The sequence below is a fragment of the Lagopus muta genome, chromosome Z (genome assembly GCF_023343835.1).
Source record: "Lagopus muta isolate bLagMut1 chromosome Z, bLagMut1 primary, whole genome shotgun sequence".
Lineage (NCBI taxonomy): Eukaryota > Metazoa > Chordata > Aves > Galliformes > Phasianidae > Lagopus > Lagopus muta.
The window spans coordinates 52959648-52987438 of record NC_064472.1 but is presented as its reverse complement, the minus strand read 5'-3'; the positions used below and the strand labels follow the sequence as shown (position 1 = coordinate 52987438).

At 37.6% G+C, this 27791-nt stretch overlaps 1 protein-coding gene and 1 long non-coding RNA gene across 5 annotated transcripts in view; one reads left to right on the top strand and one right to left on the bottom strand.

Moving 5' to 3' along the window:
- The window catches only part of FBN2 (fibrillin 2), a 163080-nt gene extending 150896 nt beyond the window's left edge, over nt 1-12184 (bottom strand). For 2 of the 3 annotated variants that reach the window (XM_048931325.1, XM_048931326.1), the window contains exons 1-5: nt 11939-12184; nt 11250-11332; nt 8103-8201; nt 7453-7548; nt 5396-5491 (exon numbers count right to left, since the gene is read on the bottom strand). In XM_048931325.1, coding sequence (XP_048787282.1) covers nt 5396-5491; nt 7453-7548; nt 8103-8201; nt 11250-11332; nt 11939-12174 — 610 coding nt within the window. In that variant the 5' untranslated portion in view covers nt 12175-12184. Of the gene's footprint in view, nt 1-5395; nt 5492-7452; nt 7549-8102; nt 8202-11249; nt 11333-11741; nt 11855-11938 lie in introns of those variants that run through there. The other variant, XM_048931327.1, reaches the window with a different exon arrangement.
- Nucleotides 12185-12615: 431 nt separating this feature from the next.
- On the top strand, nt 12616-27521 carry LOC125686838 (uncharacterized). Of its 2 annotated transcripts, XR_007373909.1 has the most exons (6): nt 12616-12694; nt 13216-13311; nt 17051-17140; nt 23078-23247; nt 25488-25556; nt 26394-27521. It is a non-coding gene; the product is annotated as an uncharacterized LOC125686838 (long non-coding RNA). The 2 variants fall into 2 exon arrangements; XR_007373908.1 differs by lacking the exon at nt 12616-12694 and having other exon boundaries at nt 12957-13311.
- The last annotated feature ends 270 nt before the right edge of the window (nt 27522-27791 follow it).

Genomic DNA, 27791 nt, shown 5'->3' with positions numbered 1-27791 from the left:
GGAAATATAAAAGGTCACTGTATATATCAGAAAGAGTAAAGCACAAGCTCCCAGACAGGTTCTGCTTTCTTGTTAACCCAGCAGCAAGTCTCAAGTTAAATACTGTAATCATGCCAGTCATTAGTTACTGCTCAGCCTCCTGTCTCCAGCCCGGAAATTAGTCTGCTAGGAGCCCAGATAGCTGAACAAGCAGTCACGTTTTATCATATAACTGAGACTGGGAGGCCAATCTCAAGGAGAGCTACATATGTTCTAAATTAGGAAGAAAATATCTATTTTAAAAGAACTTAATTTACAGAACAATAAGAATTATGCATTCAAAACACAGTAATGTAAAAAAACCAACAAGACAAAATCCCTTATAATTCTGATAAGATTATGTGAACTTCCCTTGCTAATGAGAAACTATATGATTTTAGTTAAGGAGTAATGAACTGTTGCTATAATCAGTTTAAAATTAAAGTACAGAGGCTTTCTTTTTTTTTTTTTTTTTTTAACTGCAAAGCATAATGGAACTTCTACAAACAGATAAAGAAATCAATGACTTCTGCATTTTGTTATAAATTATTAAGTTCTTACTAGGTTAAAAATCTAACCTATAAATTACTGTTGGAGAGAATAAAGATTTAAGGTATCCTTTACATTTTTTTTTATGTAATTCAGCTCAGGTAAATTAGAAGTATTGCATTATTAGTAGTCACTGCCAGTATACATTACAGAAATCACCTTTCTTTTATTGAACAAAAGTACAACAAGTTACTAGTTTCTTCTTCAGAAAATTTTGTCTTGCCATTTACACTTGGAAATATGACAGAATTTTCTGAAAGTCAGCAAAGCATGCTATGCCAATAAATTCTAAAATCCAGCATCTTCAGAGATGCTCTACCCCACTTAAGTGTAAAATTTGCAAGCCAATGGAATAGATAAAAAGGAAAGACAATGTATTTATGTCTAACAAATCATCAACAGCAACCAATGCGTTTACATACAAGTTTACTAGTGGTCACCCTCATAAGAAAGGCAATACCAGAACAGACTACAAAGCAGTGCATGCAAGAGCAGCTTTAAGAAAAATACTGTGTGACCTTATAAGTTCTTTGCATGTGTTTGATGGGTTAAATATTATGCATTGAGCCACTTCCACAATTACAAGCTTAGGTAGCTACTGAAAAAACAGAGAAACTATTTATTTTAGAGAAATTAATCCCTCCCTATAGGCACATCATACTCTGTTTAACCTGACAAGCACAGTAGTATCTATGTTGCCTTGCCTACAACCAGCTTTCTCATATTTTACGAAGTATTTTACAAAGGCCTAACATATTTAAAACACACATGAAAAGTTTGGTACCACACGTTGCACCACAGATCATGAAGTCCTACCACAGCATTTTTTTCCCCCCAAACAGCATGAATTAGGACTATGTAACAGATGCCATGTAAGAATAACAAAGCCAGAACTTCACGGATCACATATACCCCTCTTTATTCATTTTATAGTACTTACGATCCTGATATCGCAACTGAACTGAGAAAGGCTATGCAACATCAAGAGAAAAGATGAGAAAAAAATTTAATTTAATCCTTTCCACTTTACAAAAGCATATTACATTATATATATATATGTATATAAAATATATATTTTATATATTTTTATATATATTTATATATATATATTTTTATATATATTTATATATATAAAATATATAATTTACATGTGCTACATTTTGGTGACCATAGCAGAAGTAAATTTTGCCTACTATCTCTAATTTCAAGCAAAAAGCTTCAGACGTCTAAATACAACATACTTTCCAACTAAAAAAAGAAGGAAAAAAAAAAAGAACAAAAGAACAATGGCTTAAATGTCCTAAAACAGTAACATTCTGCACATCATGTTTCAATAGTAGACTGAATACATGACTTTGAAAGACAGCTAACAGAGATGCCAAAATACAGTTATTTACTTCCTTTGTCTCTTGAATTCTGCAGTTTTATATTTTCATAATGAACTGTAAGAAAGCAGACTGTAAAGCTTTTGTCACAGCAAAAATGAAGTTAAAACATCTGCTAGCACTAGAATCTTTCACAGAAGTCAACCTATTTTGCACACATAACCATCCTTAAAAAAGACTAAGCCATTCCCACAGTTGGAGTCTGTCCTGTCTATTAATAAGATTCCACAGCGCTGAAACAAGTCAGATCCTAAACTAAAAGGAAATCTTAATTATGGGTGACTGCTTCTGACAAAAAGAAAGCCTACCAAGTTTTCTGGCATTAAATAAAATATTTCTGAATGCAGACTACACTAAGAATAATAAAAATTTATTTTCAGTATTATGATTCTACTACATTATTGTCCAGATAGAACTATTATCTATCTATTGAAGGTATCCAAGTATTAGCTCCACATGAACTATGGCTGAAACTATAAAGCAAATTCATATTGTCCAACCACTTCACATTGCTTTGAAAATCCATCCTAAATTGATAAGACAGGTAGTGTTTCTTTTTGCTAGACGAAACCATTCATTCTACAAAGACAGATTTCTGAAAACAGTTACAAACACTAGCAGAGTTCTTGACAGACTGATGTTTCTGACTTTCCACACTCACATAAATGTGAAAGAATTGGGTACTTGAGCTTCATTCACAAGAATTTACTATAAGGAATGGGCTGGATATAACACAACAGCAAAAACTAAACCAACAGCAGCAAGTGTCAATCTGATTTTAAGAATGACAACCGTAAGTAATTACAGACAAAGAAACAAATTCGTACTTTACATTTCTCTGTTGCTTGTGACATCTAGTGGGTGTAGAAAACAAACACGGAATAGCAAATATAAATTCCTGGCTTTTTCAGTTTCATTCAAATATTTGTTTTCCAGAAGCACATTATTTTCATTTTCCCAGTCAACAAGTGTCAGAAACAGTAGAAGTTGCTTTCACAATTAACATACATGCAGCTTTGAGTGCCTCTAGATGAATTTACAACACGGAATTCTATGGCAGAAGCTATTTCCAAACACAGAAGGGCAAGATATTTATGGGCAGACAGCATAAGTCAAGGGTAATTGCCATCACTGCTTTCAAAATTGAGGTAACTAACATGAAGACAGGTGGGCAGTCTGCTAAAGTCTGTCTGCCTGACCTAGCACATGACCTAGCAGAAGCCTTCCATGGTGAGACAGCCATTTGAGAGACATAGGCTGAATACACAAACAATAAAGAAGGTGAGCAGAAAGCTGGTCTGCTTGCTTAAAGAGTTGTGCAAATTGCAGCTGAGGACAGAAAGCTAGTGCAGGCCTCAGGGAGTATCACTGGAACAAGTAACAGCTTAATGTGTTCATTAACAACTTGGGTAATGACACAAAAACACTCTTTCAGCAAGCTTGGAGAAGATACCAAATCAGAGGCACCAGCTGATATACTGGAGGACAGACCCAGAGTGACCAGACAGCTTAAAAAATAAAAATAAAAAACAGTCTAGGAGTTATTTCAAAACATTCAACAAAAGCAGATGAATCACAACCGGGATGAACTAACTCAATGGAACAATACAGGCTAGAGGCCAACTCACAGCCAGGAGGCTCTTAGAAAAGGATTATGGGGGCCCAAGCAGACAAAAACCTTAATATGCATTAGTTGTCCATCCCTGCAGCAAAGAAGGCCAGTTCTACAGGGTTTATCAATATGAGAGGAGCATCCATTCCAGCAAAGAGACCCTCTGCCCCTATCTAGCACTTGTTAGACTGCACCAGAGTAATGCGTAGTTTTTCACTCTCCAATAGAAGATATGGACATATGGAAGAAGGTTCAGGGAAAAAGCACCACACTGATCAGGGAGCTGGAGCACCTGCTCTGTGTGACGAGGCTGATGGACCAAAGTTTGCGCAGCCTTAACAAGAGGAGAGTTTAAGAGGGGTACATTGCTTCCTGTGATAGGATGCAGAGAAACTGGAGACAGATTCTTCTTGGAGTCTCAAAGGACTCGTCTAAGAGGCAAGAAACACAAAATGGAACACGCAAAACTCTGATTAGGTATTAATATAGAAGTTTCCACCACGAGCGTGGTCAAATAGTAGAACAGGTTGTACAGGGAAGGTGAAATTTCCAATGCTGTATGTCTTCATACTACAACACTACTGATAGGACACAAACATGAGCAAGCTGATCAGATTGCTAACTGAAGGGCTGGACTAGACGGCCTGGTGGAGGTCTCTTCACACTTACATTATTCTATGATTCTAAGAAGTCTGATTTTGCCCTGAGTGTCTTACCCACTGCTCAAGTAAGAATGTGATGTTACAAGAGTAACCCTAGACTATTTTCTACTGACATAAATGACTCCATCCTGCTTTTTAAATTAACAATCTGTTGAATGTTTAAAGGGGTAAAACAACAATATTTAAAAGCACTTGGGATTTCACAACACTGTTGCTCAGTTCTTCAGTGTCCTTTTTGATGAGAACATATTTGCAAACACACCAACTTAAAGGAAGATGAAGAATTACATTTCTGCTAAGATCTTCAGCATCAGCTTTGATTACTGTTGACAACTTCATTGTAAAAAATGTAAAGCAGTTCCCATTTATATCCACTCTTTAAAAATCCAGCCCAGCAGGACAGTCAATTGGGTTAAGCTTGTTAGTTTGATACACACAAAACAATGTTGAGCAGCAGTTCTACATTACTATTTCTCTAGAGTCACCTTTGAAAATAAAAACAACGTTCTCATTTACTAAAAAGCAAAGCATTTAGATTTCTGAGAGTGCAAACAGATTAAGAGTAAACAGAGATATACAGACAGTGCCTTAATTATTTATGAGCTAATCACATAGTGTAACACTAGAAACATTTTATTCAGCATCATTAAAACTGACTTTTTGTCAGAAAAAAGAAAGCTAAAGAATTTCTCTATAAAATTTTAAAATAATGTCCTACGTTGACCACCCAATTAACAAAAGCACTTTAACTTCAGTACTTTTCAGTTGTTTTCACAAATGAGAAAAGTTTCTTCCTTGTCTTATTTTTTCCTGTACAACAGAATTAACCAGAGCAAGTAATCCTGATCTAATTATGTGTGATTCTAATACACAGCAATCTGAGGTGCAATTTGCTCTCATATAGTATCATGTAGCTAAGAGAAAAAGGTAGCTCATCTTCCAACTATCATACAAAACAGGATCAACTCAAATTCCTCCCAGCTGTACAAGCTCTGTATTTGCCATCTTGAGCTGTGGCTATCCAACCATAAGGACACGCTTTCTAAAAGTACGAAGAACAAATTACTTTTGTGAACTTACTGGCTCAGCTGGCAAATATACTTTTCAAAACTTGCACATGCACATGGCTGCATATAACTGCTCATAACTGCCTTATTTATTTCTTTTACCTCTTTCACACTGAGGGCCAGTAAACCCGTAGACACATGCACAGCGATTAGGTCCAATACACCGTCCTCCATTCTGGCAGCCTTTTTCACAGACAGCTTTAATTAACAAAAAGAAAGAAAAAAAAGCTATGTTAACAACATTTTATGCATCTATGTTATTCAAAACTCATTTTTTTCCCCGTCAACTCCTCTAAGTCTCTTTGGACCCAAAGACAAACATTAACAATAATGATTGTTCAGGTCAAATTCCATTAGTACTTACACCTGCTCCACCTTAATTGCAAGCAGCTGTTTAATTAATCTTATTCAGCACAGCTTTTTGGCAGACACTTAACTTCAGTACACTATTTAAACAGTTGTGCAGCGATAGTCTCTAATCGTAAGAACTTACATCCATCACCAAAGTTAGCAGGTACAAACCCAACTAATTTGTGCACGCATTAAGTTGTGACATTCACTTGCAGCAGCAACAAACCTCTCAGGAAGCAGGGCCTGGGACTCAGGATTCATAATGCTAGCAGAAGAAGAGAAGCTTGGAGCAAGGGAAAGGAATTACCAGTTTAATTTATCTTTAAGCACCATCAGAGACCAAGCTTCCAAAAGGATCCCTAAAAGAAATAAAACTTTTTTTTTTTCTTGGTAAGAAGGCACAGTATGGAAAGAAGGAAAAGGTACTTCTGCAGTTATGAAAGTTCTGCACACTCACTCAATTTATCGATGGGGAGAACCAAGAACAAAGTCTCCCTTCAAAGCAATGAAGCCTTCTCAGTTTGAAAGAGAGGCAATTCATCAACTAGTTCAAATAATATCATTAACATTTTTTGATCAATTCTGGCTATTATCCGGGTCACTGTTTCCAGGACATACAGCCTTGTTCAAAGTTAGCATACAATCCAAATCAACAAATTTCACCTAAAAGACAGTCCCACTGTCTTTACGTCATGCGAAAAGCAGCAAAGAGGTCCCAGTCTAAAAGTTTCTAGGCCAGGGTTTATAATGTATTTGAATATCCAGTGAGAAAGGGCCTCAGGAACATAAAGGTAGTAAACCTTTCAAATCAGAAAAATGCTCTGTATCACAGTGGGGAACCTAACAAGATATTCACTGAGACCAGTCTCAACAGTATGTTCAGGCTTTATGGAATGCTTTAGAGACATCTTTTCATCTGTTTACTCTAAACATGCCTGTCTGAAAGCGTTCACATTTGGCTCAGGACTTTAAGATGTGCACGATGGGGCCACCAACATTCAGAAGTAAATCTGTCATGAACAAGGGTTGTGTTGTTACAACTATTACCTTAAGTTTTTTGAGAGCTTACCCAAGCAGAAGAAAAAAAAAAAAAAAAAGTCTGCTCTAAAGCACTAAGTCAAAACAGCAAGACAAAAGGATATTCTCCAAACTATCCAGTCTGACCATTCTTTGCACAGCGGCCTTTTTTGTTTCTATTTCCTTCAGACCTCCACCAGCTAGCCTCTCAGCTAAGAACTCAACATCTAGCCTCAGAACACCTTACTTTAAATCCTTAAACTGCAGTCTCAGTAGTTTCTATTGTTTGCTAAATCTGTACAGCCTGTCAATACTGCCCTAGGTAGAACTGTGCAAATAATTGACTTTCTACCTTGTCTGCCAACTAAAAAACACCCAAGAGCTTGAACTATATTTAATCTTTTTCCTTAGTCAAAGAGAAAACAGAAAAACTTGCTGTGGCACACCAGTTAAGCACCTCTTCTGAGAAATTTCTTCAAAGAGAATGAAAAATTAATTGACCATATGGTTTGAAAACAAAAACAAAAAACACACAAATGGAATGCATGCTGTCACCACTCCTAAAGGATTTTTCCAGTCAGAACTATTTGGTGAATTCAATCCCTACTTTGAATCTCAGAGATTACAAATGCACATCAGAAACGAACTGGCTTCCAGATACATGCTGTTCCCCACAACAGCATCACTCTGCTCTAGCATTCTGCTCTGTGTTTTCTATGTTCATATCCTGCCTGTAGGAGAATGTCTGGCCTGTAGGGCTGAACCACAGACACACCAGGATGGCTACTTACGCTGTCCACAGTAGACCCCAACATAGCCCTTCTGGCACTGGCACCGGTCATCAGCGCAGGTACCACCGTTCATGCACCTGATGCTGCACTGCTGCGCTGCAGGGGCCAGGAGACACAGGGCATGAGCATTTATGCCAAACACCACAGCAGGAAGCAAACATGGATAAAAACAGAGACATCTGAGAACAGATGTCAACTTCATATTTAAGGGCATGCTCAGGAATTCCGTAACAAAAGCTGTTACGTACAGCTATTGGGAAAGACTTTATTTTTAAAGCATCGATGAAGCTACAATGAAGAGAGTTTCTCTATGACTATATTTAGCAACTTAGTACTTTTAATTAACTTGACGATTGCATAATTTTCATTTTTTAGGAAAATGGACTCGAGGAAGATGTTAATACCGCACACATTTGTATTAAAACATGTTTACCTGTTTAAACACATCTTTTTTCTTTTCTTTTTTCAATTTTGTCACTAAGAGTAATAATGCACATACAGAAAACCAATCCGTATCAAAAAGCCTATAGATTCTGAAGTCTGTGTTACACATATGCATTCAGCAGTGAAAAATTATTATAATAATAAATAGATAACAAGAATTATTTAAAATGTTATCTCTAAGGAAAATAAATACAGTAAGTCCTTACTAGATTTCGGTCCACAAGTAGGTGATATTTGTCCACTTGCACAAGTGCACATGTTAGGGCGAGAGCAAAATCCATCACCACAGCTATTTCTGCAGATTGCTGGGGAAGAACACATTTCAGAAGTCAATGATCGACAGTAACCTTAGCCTCAAATTACAGGAAAAAGCTAAAGGTGTGTTAACAGCTTCTCCTTTAAAAACAAACAAGAAAAAAACAAAACCAGCGCCCCGAGTTCATTAGGTCAGCTAATATACGTAAAAAAAATAAATGTAAGTTAAATAAAGCAGACTGAATTTTGGAATAAATGGTATTTCTGACAATCTTGGAGACAAACAGAATGGAACTTGACATATTCAAACACTGGTCTGACCACCTGATACAAATAGTCAACTCCTTCCCTCATCAGAAATGCCAACCTACTACGCAAATGATGTAAAATTATTGGAATTATGTATTTTAGACCACAAGGCCAGTAGAAAATTTCAGGAAAAATCCAAGTTCTGAATGAATACAAACAATATGATCAGTGAACTCTACTTTATGGTAAAGCTTCTCTCCTACAATCCCTATTTCAGAAGCATTTCAGGATCACTCTTTTCTAAGACTGCCTGCCCACACGCAAACCTGTTTTTTTGGAAGCCAATGTTTGAGCTTTCCATATTGTGTGGGGTTTCCCTAAATACTGTATCTGTACTCATGTATCCCCACATTTTCATTGTGAAACTAATTTTACATGGCTCTCCAGGAAGCCTGACCACCATACATTATGTACACACAGTGCACACTATTGTGCTGTCCTCACCATGCCCCAAGTTATTCCTTCTCTCCTCCCCCACCAGCCAACGGAGCTCTACTGCACAAAGAAACCACAGAGACAGAAAACAGTTAAATTCTAAATCCAAACTTCAAATGGGATCCAAATGAATTCAACTAAATAATGTGCTGGATTAGCAAATGCACCACAGGAGAGCCTGAGACTTTAAGGTCCAGTCCAGCACAGGAGGATCTCAGAAGTACACATCTCATAAGAGATGTAAAGCAAAAATGAAATAAATAAATAAATAAGACAAGCAAGCATCACGGTGCCTTTGTAGCTATCTCTAGGGTTTTGACAGAACTAAATAACCAGTAAGAACATCTCTCAACCAAAGGACTACAAATGGAACAAATTCCTCACGCAGATAATCTGCCAAGGATATACTGACTACCTAAAATAAAGTCCACATTAAGAAAGAAATAAGGCCTTTCCCAGAATGCTTGTGCTCCACTTCAGACGTAGGAAAACTTGCATGAATGAGCTGTCTCTCACAAGGAAGCAAACTTTTCTTGCCCCATTTCAGAGTTCAATTATGTTCCTTGCAGAATGTGCATTCTCTCTTCTACCTTTTCTCCAGCCTGGGTCCTCATCAGCATACTTGAGTATCACCAGCTATAGTCACCAGCTAATTATAATCAACTCATCTCCAGTAAGACATCTGCTGCCCTGTGTCACCCTCAGGGGCTGTGCCCAGCTCAGCAACTCCAGCAAGAGGGACCATCACCTCCACAAACATTTCCTGTGAGTGTAGAGATCTGCACTCTTCAACTTTCACCCAAAATACAAATTGGAACACGCCGCTGCCAGTCTGACAGCTTGGCCTGGCAAGGTCATTGACTTTTCAAACATGTTGGAGAGGTGCAATTAAAGTCCAGGAAGTTAAACAGGAGCTAAAAGTTGTTCTTCGTGTGTACAAATTAATGGCAGGTCAGAAGTTAGTCTGGCTGTGAAGAGACTTGAGACCAAGGTCTGCAAGAGTCACTGAAAATCACAAGAGTGATTTATCCAGATTTCTGAAAGCACCTAAATCATTGAATCTCCATGACTGCTGTGGAGCTAGGTACCCTGCAGAGTGAAAAATCTATTACAAGCCAATGGCATAGTGGACAGCCAGAATCCATTTCTAAAATTCAGTTCAATTTTTAAGTAAGTCAATACTGAGACTCGGTAAGAGACAATAAATAAGGACCAAACATTATGAGAAGCTCCTTTTACTTCACAGCTGTACTGACACTAAAAATGCTACGGTTAGCCTGAGATGAACAGCAGTGATCCATGGTGCAGTCAGGTGCAACATTAGCAATGCCAATTCACTCATGTCAAATGAACACGTATGAACAAGCCCTGCTCAGCAGGCAGCAGCCACAGGTACTTTTCAGTGCCACACCAAGGTGCTGGTTTACCTCCCAGTCCTCCTAGCTTGGTCCAGGATCTCTGTACCTCATTCAACAGAGTAATACAAAAAAATAAAAAAATAATACAAAAAATAAAAAAATACAAATACAAAATACTATTCCTTGTGGTAGAGGCAGTGTGTTCTTGAACCTGAATTCTGAACTTGAGCATGATTTTTAGGAAAAATGATGACAGCAGGCTGGGATGAATGGGAACAGTCTCCCATTAAAAAGGATGTACCCAATATCAGCTTTTACCTAATAGACAGAAACTTTGACTTAATTCTGAATTTCCTTTCCAAGCAGACAATGTTTCTTACACGGAGCATCCTGCAGATTTTTTTTTTTTTTGTCAAGCCATGTCAACAGCACATCTGTCAGCACTCTATCTATTATGACAAGACAATAATCACAGTCTGTGTGCCCTATAGCTATAAAAAATACAACTAAAAAAGAGGATAGGCACCACAGATGTAAAAAAGTTTTCCCAAGAACTGCAGTTCCAAGCCTACCACAGGAGTTTCAGAAAACTTGAGGTCTCATTTGCTCTCTCCATCAAGACCTTTTGGACTTCTTTCTTTCCAATATTACAGTATAATTTGATTTATGGAAGGTTTTTTTTTTTTTCCATTTTTCCTTCACTGTCTTGTTCTTTTATTTAAAAAAATAATAATAAGTGGAAACATGCCTTTTACAAATGCACCAAAGAAAATACAGCAATCTGCCAGTCTTTCAAGATATGTGGACCTGTAAATCCTTTTTTTTTAAAAAAAAAAAAAGGAAAAAAATATAACACAAGGCCAACAACAGATCCAGCCAAATGAATTACAGCAGGAATTCTCCTCCCTCACACTGAATGGAGCAGTAACTCACAGAAGAACACTTATTCTTATTATTGCCCCTAGGGCAGTAGAAACTTGAAGTCAAGACACTTACGAACAATGCACTGATTTCCTCCTGGGAGCGTTTTCCATCCAGGGCAGCAGTAGGAATGGAATCTAGAGCCACACACATTTGGCCTGTCACACAGACAAATATGTATAAATGTGTGCATATACAAAAATGTTTACATAACAGTATATATATATATATTTAATATATATCAATGCAAGCAGAACCCACAGTTTTATGAGCACATGGGAAGAAACTTAAGTCTGCCAGTGACGTGAAACACAAAAATGCATAGTTACGACTCAGACTAAGTCCTCCAGAAAGCAATAATGCTTCCCCTATGGTGAGGCGTTCCAAGCCCTTCTATTTCACATCAGTAGCACTGGTTAGCATGAGAGGAAAAGCAGAATAGGCGGCAGGCCACATGCACCCATCCTTGCAGGAACTGCCGAGGGGACAGACGCAGGGCTGAGCACACATGCCTGGCTGTACAAGCTGCCTGCAGCACCCGGGACAAGAGGGACCGTGAAGACTTACAGACTAGGTCAGCGAGAAGTGCCCCGAAACATTCGGGAAAGCCACTTTTTGTTGAGTTTCTCAGTACATAAACCAACGAATCACAGCGCAAATCATCGCCAACGCCAAGCTACCCCCCAGCGCTACACGACCCCGGGCGGCAGCGAGGCGCGGGGCAGCGGCGGGGCCCCATCCCTCCCCGCGGAGCACGCCCGTACCCGCGGAGCGCCTCCTGCTGTCCCCGCCGGCGGACCCGGCCCGCAGCGGCGGCGCTGCCGGCCCCTTCCTCCCGGTGCGCGACGGCGGCGGCGGCGGGGTAGATGCCGCCCGCTCCTCCCGCAGGGCGGACCCGCGGCGGCGGCTTTTGTTGCCCGGCGGCTCCGTGCGCGCAGAGCGCCAGCCAGCTGAGCCATAGGAAGCAGGGCTGCAGGCGCATCCACCGCCGTCTGCCCATGCTGCGGCGGCGGCCCCGGAGGGAAGCGGCGGAGGAACGGCGAGGCGAGGAGAGGGACAGCACTCCGCAGATCCTCGCGGGAGGTTTCAGCCGCTGTGGCTCCTTCTTCTCTCCTCTTCCTCCTTCTCCGCAGGTTGCAGCGGGACGCGGTGGTGCCAGCAGCAGGGTCCACGTTGCATCCCCCCTCCTCTCTCTCCAAAGAGGGGGGGAAAGGAAAAATGGTTAAAAAGAAGAAGAAGAAAAAAAAAATGGGTTTGAACTTCCACTCCCCTCCCTCCGAAAGAAAAAAAAAAAAAAGAAAAAAAAAAAAAAAAAATCCAACGGAACGGAACCAGGCTAACTCTAAATGTCCGCAGTAAAAACAGCAATAAGATAATAATTAACCGAGTCCAAAGAAAGAAGTGTGTAGAATGGGCAGCGAGAAGCGCACAACTCACTGCCAAGCACAAGGGGCGGTTTTACAGCTGGCTGCGGTGCGGGGGAAGCGAGGAGGCGGGGGCAGGACGGCTCCTCACGGCCGGTGCTGAGGCGACCGCGGGGGAAGGGGCGAGCACGGCCCCGGGCGGGGGCCGGGCCGGGCCGGGCAGGGCTGAGGGGAGCGGGGCCGAGGGGGAGCGGGCGCACACGTGGGGCGGGGGCCGGAGGAGGGGGCGGCGGGGGCGGGGAGCAGGTAGGGCCGGCCCCAGGCATAGCTCGGCGCTCTGCGGCCGGGTATGGGGAGGCGCCGCCGCGAAGCGGAGGAGCGCGCGGGGTACCGCGGGGATCCGGCCCGAGGCGGCGGGCGCGGGTCGGAGGCTGGCGCCGCGTTGGGCGCTGGGAGCTTGCAGGAGCTGCTTTCCTCTCGGTGCCTCCTGCACGAGCGGTCGGCAGGTTGGCAAGGCTCTTCAGAGCGCCCTGGAAAACACGAGGTTTCCATCGGATGTTTCATAAAATTCACACCCTTCAAGTCTTCCTCGTTCTCCCTTCACCATTTCTGCCTATACAGGCGACTTCAAACCAATGCAGATAAACGCGTGGCTACTCTTCTCGTTACTTTTATAGGTGTGTGGGATAGCCAGTCACCAGTGCAGCCGAACAGAAGCGATACAGTCGCCTCCTTGCTGGGAGTCCCCAGCTGGTTCTTCTGATAGCCGTGGGGTATGCTCTGATTCTCTTATCATTACTGCAAATTACAGCTATAGGGATGAGCATCTGATTGTGCTAGGACTACTGCAGCTACCACAAAACTCTTCTTTACTTCCAAAGCAAAACAAACAAAACGGCAGCTGCCTTCAGGTCTGAGTGCATGTTATCTGGCACTTCTAATTCTGGAATGAGAAGCAGGAACCATGCTTCGTTATCTCTGAAATAAAGCCTCCAGCTTAAAGGTCACAAAGCAATCCCCTCATTCAAGTCACTCTGCTGCTTTGATAGCCATGGCTCTAAGCATGGCTCCAATCAGATCTACATTCCAATTCATCTGGAGTCCTTTTTTTTTTTTCTTTACAGTTTGGAAGATTATCAAAAATAAGCTTGCTAATGAAAATCTAAATCTTTAAAAGTAATGCCTTCAGAAGTTAACTAAAGGAACAAGTTAATGAAAATAGCTGGAAAGAAGAGATCAGGAACCTCAGGAATATAAGTGAGATTTGGAATTTCCTCAGATTTGAAGATGCTAAATCTGTCATGAATGAGGTGCTCCAAACAAAGGCACTGAGAGAGGATTCCAGTGGGTGAATAAATCTCAAGAAAAATTGCAAATAGGCAGATAGCCTCCAAAGAATAAAAACGAAAGGGCTGATCTGAGATAAGCTTAGGGCCTTGGATATCAGGAAGCACAGAGATAAATAATTCCCAGTAGATAAACAGAGCTAGATATTGAAAAAAATTGCAAAAGAAAAAAAAATAAAAAAAGAAGTTAAATAACAATGACAGAAGGATGACAATAGAAGGAACCAGATACGCAGTGAAGATTTAGAGGAAAAAAAAAAAAACAATTATGGCTCAAATCCAAGAGATATAAACTTTGAATTAGTTTTTAACATGAAACAGATACTGAACACAACAAAAGCAGAATGCCACAACTGATATGCACATAGCTGATATGACCCATCCCTGGAGGCATTCAAGGCCACGCTGGATGGGGCTCTGGGCAGCCTGGTCTGGTGATTGGCAACCCTGCACATAGCAGGGGAGTTGAAACTGGATGGTCACTGTGGTCCTTTTCAACCCAGGCCATTCTGTGATTCTGTGGTAAGGCTCAGAGACTCTGATGCACTGAAGCTAGAAGAGATCTAGGCAGCATCTTTCTAGAATTTTGAAAGGACGTAGTACACAAGACTATACAGCATTCAAATGTAAGGAATATTAATTCCATTAGGAGTATGATATAAAAGATTTGTATAAATACATGTTCAAGTGATCTAGTTATCAAGAAAGATATTTTTTATTAGAAAGAAAAACATTACTACATTTTATAGATACAACACAAGACAAAGATTAGAAAAATTTGAAGAGCTGCACAAAAAAAGCATGGACAAGGGAAAAGAATCACTGCTAAATTGTGGGTTCTTTAGCCAGTAGCACTTCTGGAAGAAAGGAAGAAAGGAAAGACAGGAAAAATGGGGAGAAAGAATGGAAAACGGGAAGAAGGAAGAAAGAAGGGGAGGGGAGAGAAGGGGAGGAATATATTTTAGGATAAAATTAGATTACTAGTTGGGAAAACTGTCATAGGCTTCGTTTGCCAACTGTTGATAAGCGTGTGAATTTGGTGAGATTTCCTCCCATCCCATTCTGTAGCTGTTATAAACGGAAGATGCCTTGATGCATAGATGTCAGGTGGCCTGTGCAGAAGGATGAATTGCTCTAGCTGAAGTTCCATTTCTAGTCTGACCAATTCTAGTAAGAATAGGTCAATGTTATATGTAGTGGATATTCATGAAGCATATAACTGTACATCTCTGTACAGAAAATATTCACCGAGAAAAACCTTTTATTTTATTGCAGGTTATTTTAGAATCTGCATTTTTCCCATGTAGTTGACTTTTTATTTTCCGAACAGGGGTGAGAGTTATTTTTAAGTAAGGGCATCCTACTATTTTGACATTTGGAAACAAAGATAAAGTATGGGCTGTTATACTATCACTTTTCTAAAGCAGAATCCAAGTAAACTCTCAGCTGCAAATATTTTATGTTAGGACTAAAAATGGATGCCTTTCAGTGGCAACAGTTCACTGACAGTTACAATCATTTTCACCAATGCCTTCCTCTGAAATTGTCAGAAGCTGCCAGCAACAACAGTACCAGTATTAAAAGCACAGACAACAAGAGGCGTGTCAGGACTGAAAAAAAAAAAAAAGTTAAAACATTTTTTTCTTCTTAATGTTGTTATTCACATGCTATGGATTTGACATTTTTCATCACTGAGAGGATTTTAACCAGTAGGAAACAAGAATCCCTTCTCACTCAGGGATTTCAGTTTTTCTTTCTCCTTTTCCAATTACGTTTCGAATTCCACCTACATGGCTGACATGTTCCACAAAATAGGAGTTCTTTCTAAGTATGAGCATCCTTTCAGTATTATTTCAACATCACTTGTGACAGGAGTACAAATGCTCTCACCTTACTTTTTGCCACGACTCTTTTGGAGCATTCAAAACACAAACATCTGGATGTGACAGAAAGCATTTGAAAAAATGGAAACGCGGGAAAAGGGTGAATTGTGTTATAAATGTGTTGGGTGGAATACCTGTGAAGTGCAGTCTGTTCTTTCCTCTTTGTTGGACTGTTTTCTCTTTTGATAAAGCAAATTGTGAAATATTTATTGCTTCCCAATAACCTCTAGGTTCCTAGGCAGTCTTTCATGTGCTTACTACTAAAAAAATTTTCCAATGCAAATCCTACTTTCTTCATTTTAAGGACCTCTCCCCCAGTTCAATTTTTATTTCCAGAATCTTCTTACCTTCTACTTTCTTGGATAATATTATCCCATTTTTGTGTGTGTGTGTGTCCATGTCTTTCTTCAGACTTTCCAGATTTTCATCTGTTCTTGCAATCTTGATTCATTCTGTTGAGCTAATCTCATTCACTGCATGAGGTTCTCGAAGCTGAAATTGGTTGTCTAGCTTAGTCTGTGCCCAAGTTGTTCAGAGAGGAAAGATCTATTTATTTATCTTACAATCTGAGATCCACAGTGTTTGTTCATAGAGATCAGAGGATGCCTGTATTTTCCAAATCAAGAATGATATTGACTCCTTTTAGCTTATAGTATTCTGCTATACTCCAGTGTTTTTCCACACAAGTGCTACAGAGGCAGCAAAAAACTTCCATTTCAGTTAGCTGAGCCACATACTCCCCCTCTCTCCTTTTTTGCCTTTTTGACCATTTATTTAACTTAGTGAATCATTTTGAATTCTAAGGCTGTCCTGCTGCTCTCTCTCCAGGTTGGCACTGATCTGCAAATCAAATAAATTATCTATTATCTGATCTTAAAGAAAAATAATAAAGAGTAAAGCATCCAGGGCATCTGTCTGAAACAGTACTTGTTACCTCACAGGTGATCAACTATTAGTTCACATTTCCTTTAAGCTATGATGTACTCATTCTGTGGCAATTTAATTTAGAATAATGTCTTCCCTGCTTAGGGGACTGACAGTTGAGTCTGTTTCAAAAGCATTGCTAAAACAACGTGGATTTTCCTATCCATCTACTCTGTTATTTGTCACATAAAATCTGTATGGAACTTGCTTGTTCTTTGAAAGTTTCACTTTTTTCTGATGTTATTTTTCTCTCTTAGAAACTCACTCATAGTTGAATTGTTTTTATTTGCATTTTATTCAGGAAGCCAGGGAATTGGACAAGTTGCCCTAACTTCCTTTTTTCCTCTAATTTCCCACAGTTTAGTCACAGTGAATGAACACTTGATGAGCAAGATGAGAGAAAACTGATTAATTCCAACTCTGAATTTGTTCTCAATCAAAAGAAATCAGTAAGTAGTCAGTAAGTAGTTACGACTGTGTGCCTATACAAAATTTTCATGCAACTGGAGTATGTTACGAGGATTTAAAGTTCTATTTCTGATTCATATTTTTTGTTAGTTCACTTTAAGTTGGTCTACAGTTAAGACCTCAAGTACTACTACTCAACAAACAGTCCCTCACCTACGCAGAGTCCTGCAGACCTGCATGTTTCACTATCTGTTGAATTTAAAGTAATTCTAGCAGTGGTTTCAAAGCAAAGTTTTCACTACAGATTTTAAAAAGCGTATATGTATAGTGTATGTTAATGAGGTGTATTGAAAAGATGAGGTGAAAATATCATATGAGACTAAAACAGAACCAGAAAGAAATTTAAAAGAGAAGGAAGCAAACTGAATAGAAAAAAAGAAAAGAGAGAAGAGAAAAGAGAAAAGAAAATCAGTCCTAATTAATGAAATCCTTTATGAGGGAAATTTTCCATGCATTTAAACAAAAAATATTTCAGTGGTACAATGCTTCAGCTATACAAGGATATCCTCCTTCTGAATGAATAACTCTTGGGTAAATTAGTGATACATTTAAATTGGTAACTATTTTAACTTTTTGATGCAAATGAAAACACATACAGAGCAGATTATCTTAGTATATCCTTCCAGGACTCATTTGCTTATTTTACCTGTAACATGCCATATTATTTGTTCCAATTGATTGTTTTAGCATGGGAAGGGTAGGGTGGATTACTTCACTCCACTGATTTTTCTTCTTTTTAAGTGAGAAAAACAGAAGTGAAATGTTCCTAGTTTAGACTTCTACTAGAAATGAGATACTGCATACAGTTACAGAATTTAACATCAAATGGTAGAAGGTAATAAAGAAAAACAAAAAATAAGCAGCTTTTTTTTTCCCCCAAGATGCAGAAAAGGGTAGTCAGATTCTGTGTGCAAGAATCAGCAGTGAAATAAGATCTGTACATATGGCAGGAGATTGAAGTCACCCCTTCCTAGAGCTCAGACACTCCAGTGCCTATTTTAAAAGAAATCAAATTAAGTCAAATTAAATAGAAAACACAACTGAGATTTTGGATATTCTGTTGTGCTTTTGATAGAGGTGTGTAGCTGGTGTAGTTTTTCCCAGATTTCAGGAGCAGGTCTATTGTTGCAATTACTTTGATTTGTCTTTGTTCTGGAAACTCTACCCTGGGGAATCTGTAGGTGGAGCACATGAAAAGGCTCAATTATTCAAGAGAAATTTAATCCGGTACTAAACCACAGACTATGTGGTTTTAATTACTTAAATATGTTAATAATTTTATGGCTGTATGCTTTTAAATGGTTGTTCTTTTATAGGTGCCTTTGAGCATTATTTTTTGACCCAGCTTCTCATCAGCAATATCTTATAAAATGTGGGATTCTAACATGAATCTCATTGAGATGACACCATGTATTCACATCCACATTTTAGCTGTTTTAGCTGTTACCTTCGTAAAAGCGTGTGTGTTTGTTTACACAGTAAACTAACAACATCTCCACAGTTACTCTGTGCTGTGAAGCAGTTTTCTTTGTCTAAACCGGTCAGTGTTGCCAGGAGTTGCACCTACACACATACAAGCACTGCACCACGAATCAAGAACCTGGAAAAAAAACATACTGTATCAAACCCAATCCCTTCAAGGCTTCAGTTGTTCTGCATGCTCATTGAGAGATCAAGCTTTAAAAGCAGGGATGAATTGGGTGAATATTGAAGTGTGGCAGCAAAGTGGTGGAGTTTGTGCTATCTGCTGCTCTGGCTGCATCGCTGTTTGAAGCCCATGTTCTCTCTCTTCAATAAATATCATTGCATCTGTGGAATCACAAAAGTAAAGTGAGCTTGGCAGCAGGCCCAAGAGTCTCTCGTAAGCCCCACACTATGCAGCAGTGCTATCTAAACAGAAATGGTTCTTAACAAGGAATCAGTGAAGTCAGGTTTTTTGTTGTATTTATTTTGTTTTCCCTTATGTGATAGACATGAGGTCATAGTTTCTGCATACTAGAGTCAATTTTTACTTTATTTTTACCAGAATAAAATAGCTTCATGGAAAAATAAATATAGACAGACTTCAATTCTGTGCACTCTGTAAGATAAACATGTTAAATTGTTGTCATTGCAGTTCTTTTATTTAGGCAAATGCCAATGAAAAACGAAACTGGAAATTTTTACTTACCTGCAAATTTTAAGTAGGCAGATGCTGAATTTATATGCAGTTCAAATCAGTATAATCTTGATGTATGAAACTTCGATTGTGGTTCAGGAGGTTTAAATAAGCCCTGTGCTCAAAAGATGTGTAGGAAATAAATATCAGTCATATATTTTCAGTCCTTATGGAATGCTTCAGTAATGTGTGATCGCACTACGTATACTAATCCATATTAAAAATGTGCATAACTTATTTCAGAAGCATACAGTGATTACGGCATGTCACATACAGCGCACTTCACTTAGAGCAGTGGTAGGATGGATAGGTCACGTACCAGTGCAAGTGTCATAAGAAAGTTGGTAGTCACCAAAAATGCCTGTAAACTTGCATACAAAAAATTTGAAACTTGAGGGATGGTCTGAAATTCATCTGCAATGGCTATAAAGACAAGTACATAATCTAGTATATAGTTAGCAAAGAACAGCTTCTTAAACGGATACCTAAAGATGTAAGGGATGAAAGATACTATGAAACTGTCAGCTTTTTTTTTTTTTTTTTTTTTTTTTTTTGTTCCTTCAAAAATATAACTTCAGTCTTTTTAATTATTGGACCCTAAGGTACAATCAGTCCTGATGTTTTCTATTATGTAAAACAAATCTGGACTCACGATTACAGACTCTAGTTTTGCAGTCACATGAATCTCAATGTATTAAGAGAGAGAAGCCATGCTAATTCCATACAGATGTGCTGTTGCATTCCTGTAAATTTTCAGACTGAAAAGGAAATGCTAGTTACACCCCTTTCCTCTACAGCCTACGGTAGAACATTTCACAGATTGCATATGTGTTTTGCGTTTGAAGAAAAACAGTCATAGATCTCTCTGACCAAATACTCCTGTTTTTAACTTGTCGCCAACATTTTAAAATCAAAAGTCTGTGCTTGCCAATTTGTGTGTCATATCTATGACATATATATTTTTAAACAATCTAAGAAACCTAGCCCTTGGGCCTCAGGTTCTTTTTCAACATACATACAAAATTTGAACAGTTTTATTCTTGTAAACATTCACTGTTACTTGGAAAGAGAGAATGCTTTATGTTTATTTGTGTACGAGCATACAAATACATACTTTCATTTTTATTGTCAATTTCAAAGAACTAAGAAGACTGAGCAAAGAAAATGCTAATAATTCTTACATTAGTCTTGAAAGTGTTTTACATAGAGTAAGAGCAAAGACTTGTAAGACTAACTCGTAGGAGCTTTTCAAACCAGTTGCTAAAACTAAGCCGCATTTTCCACCGATTTCCACTGGCAGAGATATTAAGGAGACTTTCAGTGTGGAAAATATGTGTGAATGTGCCAGTAGAAAACATCTAATATCTATCTTCCCAGCCTCAGAAAACTGATAGACCCCTCCACAGAGAGAAGTGGCTGAAATAATAGAAGAGTGGCAGAATATGCTGAGTTGGGTGAGCCTAGCACAAACTTTTCCAACTGAAAAGTCATCCTTGACCATCACATTCCAGTTCTGAAAGGGTGCAGATTTCAACATAGTCTCTTTGTTCAAAGTATTCATTCTTCATGCTGAGACCTGGATCTGGATAGTGATGTCTGTACTTCAAAAAGGGCTAATAAGATTCCTGTTCATAAACACAGTGCAGAGAAACCTCACTTAAGTCACTCCACTGGGGACTCGAAGTTTGTTGCCAAACAGAAATGGTCTATAACTAAAGGTCAAACAAAATTTGTGCTTGAAACCATGGGGATACTTTAGATCACTTAGAGCTTGGTTGTGGTCAGAAGGACCACTTCCTTGTGCTGTATTCTCTTTGACCTGACAATTCAAAATTTGCTGTTATGAATAAACTTTCAACTGCTTTGCAGTTACATTTATCTTGACAATGCTGTCCTGGAAGTATTTTCTAGAGTTCTTTTTACTTGATCTCAGACATTTATCCAGGTAATAGCAAAGGCAGAAGGAACACAACCTCTATAATATTCTCAAAGTATGACAGGTTGCAAAACACCCCGTTCCCCTCTTCTCCCCCCCCCTCTCCAATCTTGATCAATACCTGCTAGAGTGTCACTCAGTTGTGAAACAACTTTATGCAACACTTACTATTTTTGATATCATTACAGTGACATCTAGGGGTTTTATTAATGAATCAGGAGCGTGCTTTCCAAGCATGACATAAATGTGCTTCTAATAAATTATAATAAAATTTTAGGATGAAAATGGATGTTTTGCAGATGTATTTAGGATTTTTTTTCCAAAGTGGATAGAGAACAGGAGAGATGCAAGAATATATCAAGTTTTCAAGCATGCTTCTGCATCACAGGCCAGACAACAGTTAGCTTCTTGGTCCCAAATAAGACATAATAAATAGGACTGTAAGAGATTCAAAGGAAGGTCACATAAACTATATTTGATACAGTAAAATATGTGAAATCAGTGAAACAATACAATAAATTTAACTTTGTATTTGCAATCTGTATGTATTCCGTATTTCAAAGAGCGGACAAGGAGTGATATCATCATCAAAATGTGACAGAAGTGAGAATTTTAGTCCCGAAAATGAAAAAAACTGCAAATAATGATGAGTTTGTGCATGAATGACAGACAAGATAGCAATTCCACTCAAAATGGTTAGAGGAAATAGGTGGAAGAAATGTGCAAGTACAATTTCTTTAATCCTTGCAGACCTTGCACTAGTAGGCTGAATTCCTAGGCAGTAAATCAGAGAACAGATTAAATTTGAAAGACAGAGACTCCTCTGAAGTGAAGAGACTAGATTCAAAAAAAGCCATATATATAGAATGTGAAAAAAAAATAAGAAACACAGAGTTCTGAGTTTTTAAAATAAAGCTGGAAGTGTAGAAAGTGCACTCTGTGAGCTAAGAAATGTGAAGATTCATGTTTGTCATCCTCTAAATCTTTTTTTTTTTTTTAAGAAAACTAAAATTTCTGAAAAATATTAAATCTATAAGATGATCCTGTCTGTAATCAGTTCTCTTGGCAGACAGCAAATTACTGTCAAGACTAGAAAAGTTGTCACCAGCTGTATTTGCTATTTCAGCAAATTCTCAACTGGCTTAATACAACACTAAATTCTTTTGTCATGTTTCCACAACAGTATTAGGAAATAAGCATTAGGAAAGGGCTTGCAGTTGTTACTGAGAAGTTAACTTAGTTGACAAGTGAGCTTCAGTAATGGAAGATAATTTAGGGACAATATACAACATGTATTTCCATTGTAAGTTTAGCTACATGACTTCAAAATCATATGCCTTTAAACCTTATGGTCTCTGGTACTAACAGGTTGATTCGTGGCTCTGATCTTAGGTACTTCTCATAGTAAAGCATGCCAGTAACCCCCTGCACACTTTGCCTCTCTTAACTGGCTATCTTAGAATGCGTATAGTCTTTCCTGTTGCTTGAGCAAGAGCAGATAAATACTTTCCCCACTTCAGTAGTAGTATCAGTCTTCTAGAAAATTATCAAGGTAGAGAAACTGAAAGATAACAAGAAGTAAAACAAGAATGCAGCTTTTCTTAGTTTGGTTTCCTAGACTTCCTTTCAGATTTCAAACAATAAGGTAGCCACATCTTTAAATCAGCTGTATCATTGCACCCATAAATATGAGGACTACTCCAAAAGTAATACTTCCTGTTCTATTATGTTGACCCATGACATCAGAGGAGGATGTTGGCAGTATGACAGTAAAAGCTGAAACTTCCCACCAATGTCCCATTACATTTTGTTGACATGTGACAGATGGCAGCAGAAGAGCAATCTGACAGAATGGCGTCTGAGATGAAAGTGCAGATAAAGCAAGTGTGTATTATAAAACTCCTCCACGTGGAAAAAAAATGGAACCTACTGACATTCATCAACACTTGCTGAATGTTTCCAGAACCAAACAGTGGATGTAAGCACAGGTAGAGGTAGGTGGTGCATTTACTCAGTGGTGACAGTGACAACAGGTCATATTTGCTGGCACAGATAGTTAAATACGCAGGTTCTTGTTCATCACTGAAAATACGTAGATAATGGTGGTGACAGTATTGAAAAATAGCTTTTTTAGCTGAGAATTTGCTCCATCAAATAGCATTATTCTGCTCTTTGTCTCTGTTGCAGTTTGCATGGGATTAAATAGAAGGCATAACTTTCAGAGCAACCTACGTAAATATATTGACTGTAGAATAGACTTTCGTCTTCCTATGTATGAAATTATCAAAACAATTGTAAAATATTAATACAGTAGTAAAATACTATTATTTATATATTTCCATTCTCTTGGGAAAAGAATGGAAATTATTTCAACATTTATTCTTCAAATATTTCATTAAATATACAAATGGGGAAAAATTAATCTACTTTCTTCTTGTAGCAGCAATATGGCATGTTCCTCTGGAAAACTTCATTAATTTTATTTTCAAGTTTTCTTGGTGTTTCAAAAATATGATACCAGCACTTACTGAAGTGTGATGTATTTAAAATCTGTAATTTGAGACTAGAAGAAGCTTTTGTTTAACTTCACCAAGTCATAGCTAAAAAACAACAAAACTTAAAACAACCCAAAATCTAACAGCTCATTGTTTGGCTGAATCAGATTTGTGTTCCAGAAACAGATACTACAATGTTCTACCATACAAGGCAGTATAATACTGACTACATAAAAATTTTTGGAAGAAAGGTATTTTCATGTAGAATATTGTCTTTTATTTTCAACCACATGTCTTAAATAAAGAACAGGAAACTTTAATATTAGAATTACTCAAATTTGATCTTGGAGAAACTGAGAACTGAAACTGGCAGGTGATTGATTGCATGGACCTACCTCTAATTAATGGTCATAGAACTGATAAATCTACAGCGTGAAGGAAAAATAGTTTAAAGCCTTTTTCATTTGCTGACGTGGCGAAATTCAAATCCAAATTCCTCACCTCCTTACCCTAATATTATCATTCCTTATGGTATTGGCAGCATAGCAATATAAATAAGGTAACAAATTAAAATGCTTTCCTAGCCATTACAAATTTAATTACTCATTATTACAAATCAAATAATATAAGAATACACATGTATCCAATCATTTCTTCATTTTTTTCCAAGTGTAACACTGAGCTTCTTCTGAAAACATATAATTATTATTTCTAATTGGATTTATAAATCTACTATTTTTGAATTCACAATTTTATCCTTAATATTGAGTTTGAACTCGGACTACCAAGGTTGCCTGTAAGGAAATGCTGCCACCTGAAAACACTGTGATGTCTGGAACACTGTTTATCATGCACAGAAAAAGAACTAAAGATACAGGGCAGTAAGAGATATTCTGATGGAGGCAAAAGCCTAGGCACTCTCTTTGTCAGCACTATCATCCTAATTGAAATAATAGTGCAGAGAAAACTTTCTGATAAAATTATCAGTAAGTTATCATCTCATTAACTGAAATATAGCGAAATATGAATTTTGAAAACGTTCATTCAGTTGGCCAGGTTTAATCCATGTAATATTCTTTATGAATGTTACATGTTGTGTGACGTTAAAGCTTTTAATAAGTATCGTACATCATTCCATCGGATCCCTTTCTGACAATGAAATAGTTACATTTATCCTTCAGTTCTGCAAACTACAGTGCTAGCAACAATGTTATCCATGTAATTACTTTCATTAAAATTATGTGTATGTCTGATAAAGTATTCATTATTTGAAATTTGTGTTGCCTATTAAATTGGGAAGTTTCAGTTAAATATCAGGCTAAACCCATAATGCCCTGGATCATATGATCATCTGATGACTTTTAAGCAGTATGGACTGACGTTTTTTTGGCGAGTACTTGGACTTTCTCCAGTATTTCAATGTACCAGAACTTAACAAAGTTAAGCATTGTGAAACTTTCTATACATTTGATCTGAAACATCTGATTGGAAAACCAGCTTTGGTTGATAATGATAATTCATATCTCTTTCAAATTTGTTTCAATAAGATGTTATTTCTACATATTCTCTCTATTCTTGCACCCTCTCAAAAGACACTCTCTCTATAAAACTGACAGGACTTTTCTAATTACTGACGAAGTCTAAATTTCACATCAAAATATGGAACAAATATTTTTATTAAAACAAGCAGCTTTCCTTGTATATTGCCTGTTAGTTAAGTACTGTCATCTTGCTTTCAGCCCCAGTGACAGAATTGAACTGATATTCTTGAAGCTGTTGTTGATGACCTTGGCTGAAATGGAAGTGAGGTAAAGGCAATGGAAGGAGTTCTCAATGAAGGAAAATGGAGCCTCTGCAACTGAGTACCCTTAGCTACACCTAATCTCCTGAAGGGTTTATTAATTACCCAGTTGTGTTTTATCTGGAGTTTTTATACCAGGTTCAAATTGCTTGCATTGACTTTAATGCCTTTTAAATATCTTATTATTTTGCTTAGTATATGTTATGCTTCTTCTTCTTCTTTTTTTTTTTTTTTAAATATCATCCTTCTTTTCCTCTAGCTTCCAAAACCTCCTTTCAGTAATTTAGTTTTCCAGCCCTACTGCCACCAGTCTACATTCTTCTTTCATAGTATCTTTTAACAACTTGGATAAAACCCATCTGGACCTCAGGATTTATTGGTTTTGAGTCATTGTAACTCATTTATCACTTCTGTCTTACTGACCTTGAAATCATCTAAAATAGCGAGTGCACAGCCAGTTCAGTTGAGATTTCATTAATGCATTCTGTCTCCAGTAACTGAATTCAGGAACTATGCGTAACTGTCCTGAATATGTAAACTTAAGTGGAGAAATATGCATACACAGACAAGAATCCCAAATCTTCAGTTTTACTGAAGACAGATGAATGTGTGGACGTGGGGAGGAGGGGTCTTTCTGAGCAGTAATCTCCAGTAGCAGTAAGTTACCTGTTACACTGAACATAAGATTTTTATTTCATGTCTACCTTGGTGTAAAAATTGCTGACTTATGTTTCAGAGAGATAGACTCATGTTACCTTGTCATTTCTATACTCCATAATCTCAGAGAGTTTTAACTTTTTTTTTTTTTTTTTTTTTTTTTTTTTTTTTTTTTTGTATTGTATAGAATTCAGTATTGTACAGAATTCAGTATTTCTGCCCAGAGAAGAATGAACACAGAGTTATGACTTGGTTGAGAAAATCAGGTCACTTCAGCCTATGTTGAGAAGAGCATTACTACAGTATTCCTGAGGGCTGTTGTAAGCTTGCTCATCATGCTAGAAGTGTCAGCATCTGTGAACACCCAACACCCCAAAATGCACTTTGCTTATGCCAGTCGTTAAAGAGATGATTCACTCCAGCTCACTTCATTATCTCTACTGGCAAGACAGGCAGCAATGGAAAGTGATACAATTACCTCTTTGTTACTGTGACTGAAAAATAGTGGTGATACCCTGGTTTCTTTTTCTTCTTCCTTAATTAAGTAAATTGAGAGTAATTAAGCAAAATGAGATGTCACAACAGTAATGTTTGAAGGGGCGATCTTATGCAGACATATAAAATAAGCAAAGAACTAGAGAAATCTAGTGTGTGGGGGGGGAGGGGAGTTCAGCAAAATATTTTTAAAAAAGGCAATGCTGAGGTATGAATATTTTCAGTCTTTCCAGAGGAAAACTAAACATTCAGAAAGAAAAGCAATTAGAAAACTATTTATGAAAAAGATTTGCAAGGCAGAAAGACATCACAATTTTAATAGAGACATAAAATGTATTAGATTGATTTAATTCATTTATGTATCATATATTTATGATGTGTTTTCAAATATGAACAGCTTGTTGCATCTGAATTGCATAGCTGGACAGTCTAATTTATTTGTTTTACTCTATGGATCTATAATGGTAAGTAGTTCACTTACCATTATGGCATTTGAAAGGTTAATGAAAGGTTTTCACAATTTTATGCTCAAAATTTTAAAAATACAGTAATAAAATATCAGAATTACAAAGTTTATTATCTCGACTTCTGCAAACCTCCATAGAAGTTCTATGCCATTACTGGAACGGCTAGATTATCTATGTTATTTAGGAAGTATTCATTTCTTTTGTATCCATTTCATGACAGTAAATTAAGGAAAGAAAACAATCAGAAAAAATGAACTGAAGAAGTGATTAATTAAGGAGATTAACTGAGGAAAAAAATGTGAAAAAAAAGAAAACAGAGAAGAAAAATATTAAAAAAATGAACGAAGTAAAAAATAAAATGTTGATTTTAGAAAATAGAATTAATTATTATTTGTATTAGAAAAAAAAATATATATATATATACCTCATACATGTTGCCAAATATATATATATATATTTATATATATATATTATATATATTATATATATATAAAATGTATATATTTTATATATATATATATTTCACCTCATACATGTTGCCAAATATATATATATAAAAAAAAAAGAATATATATAAGAAAAAAAGTCCGATCTGCTTTGCTACAAAATAGCCATGGTAATGG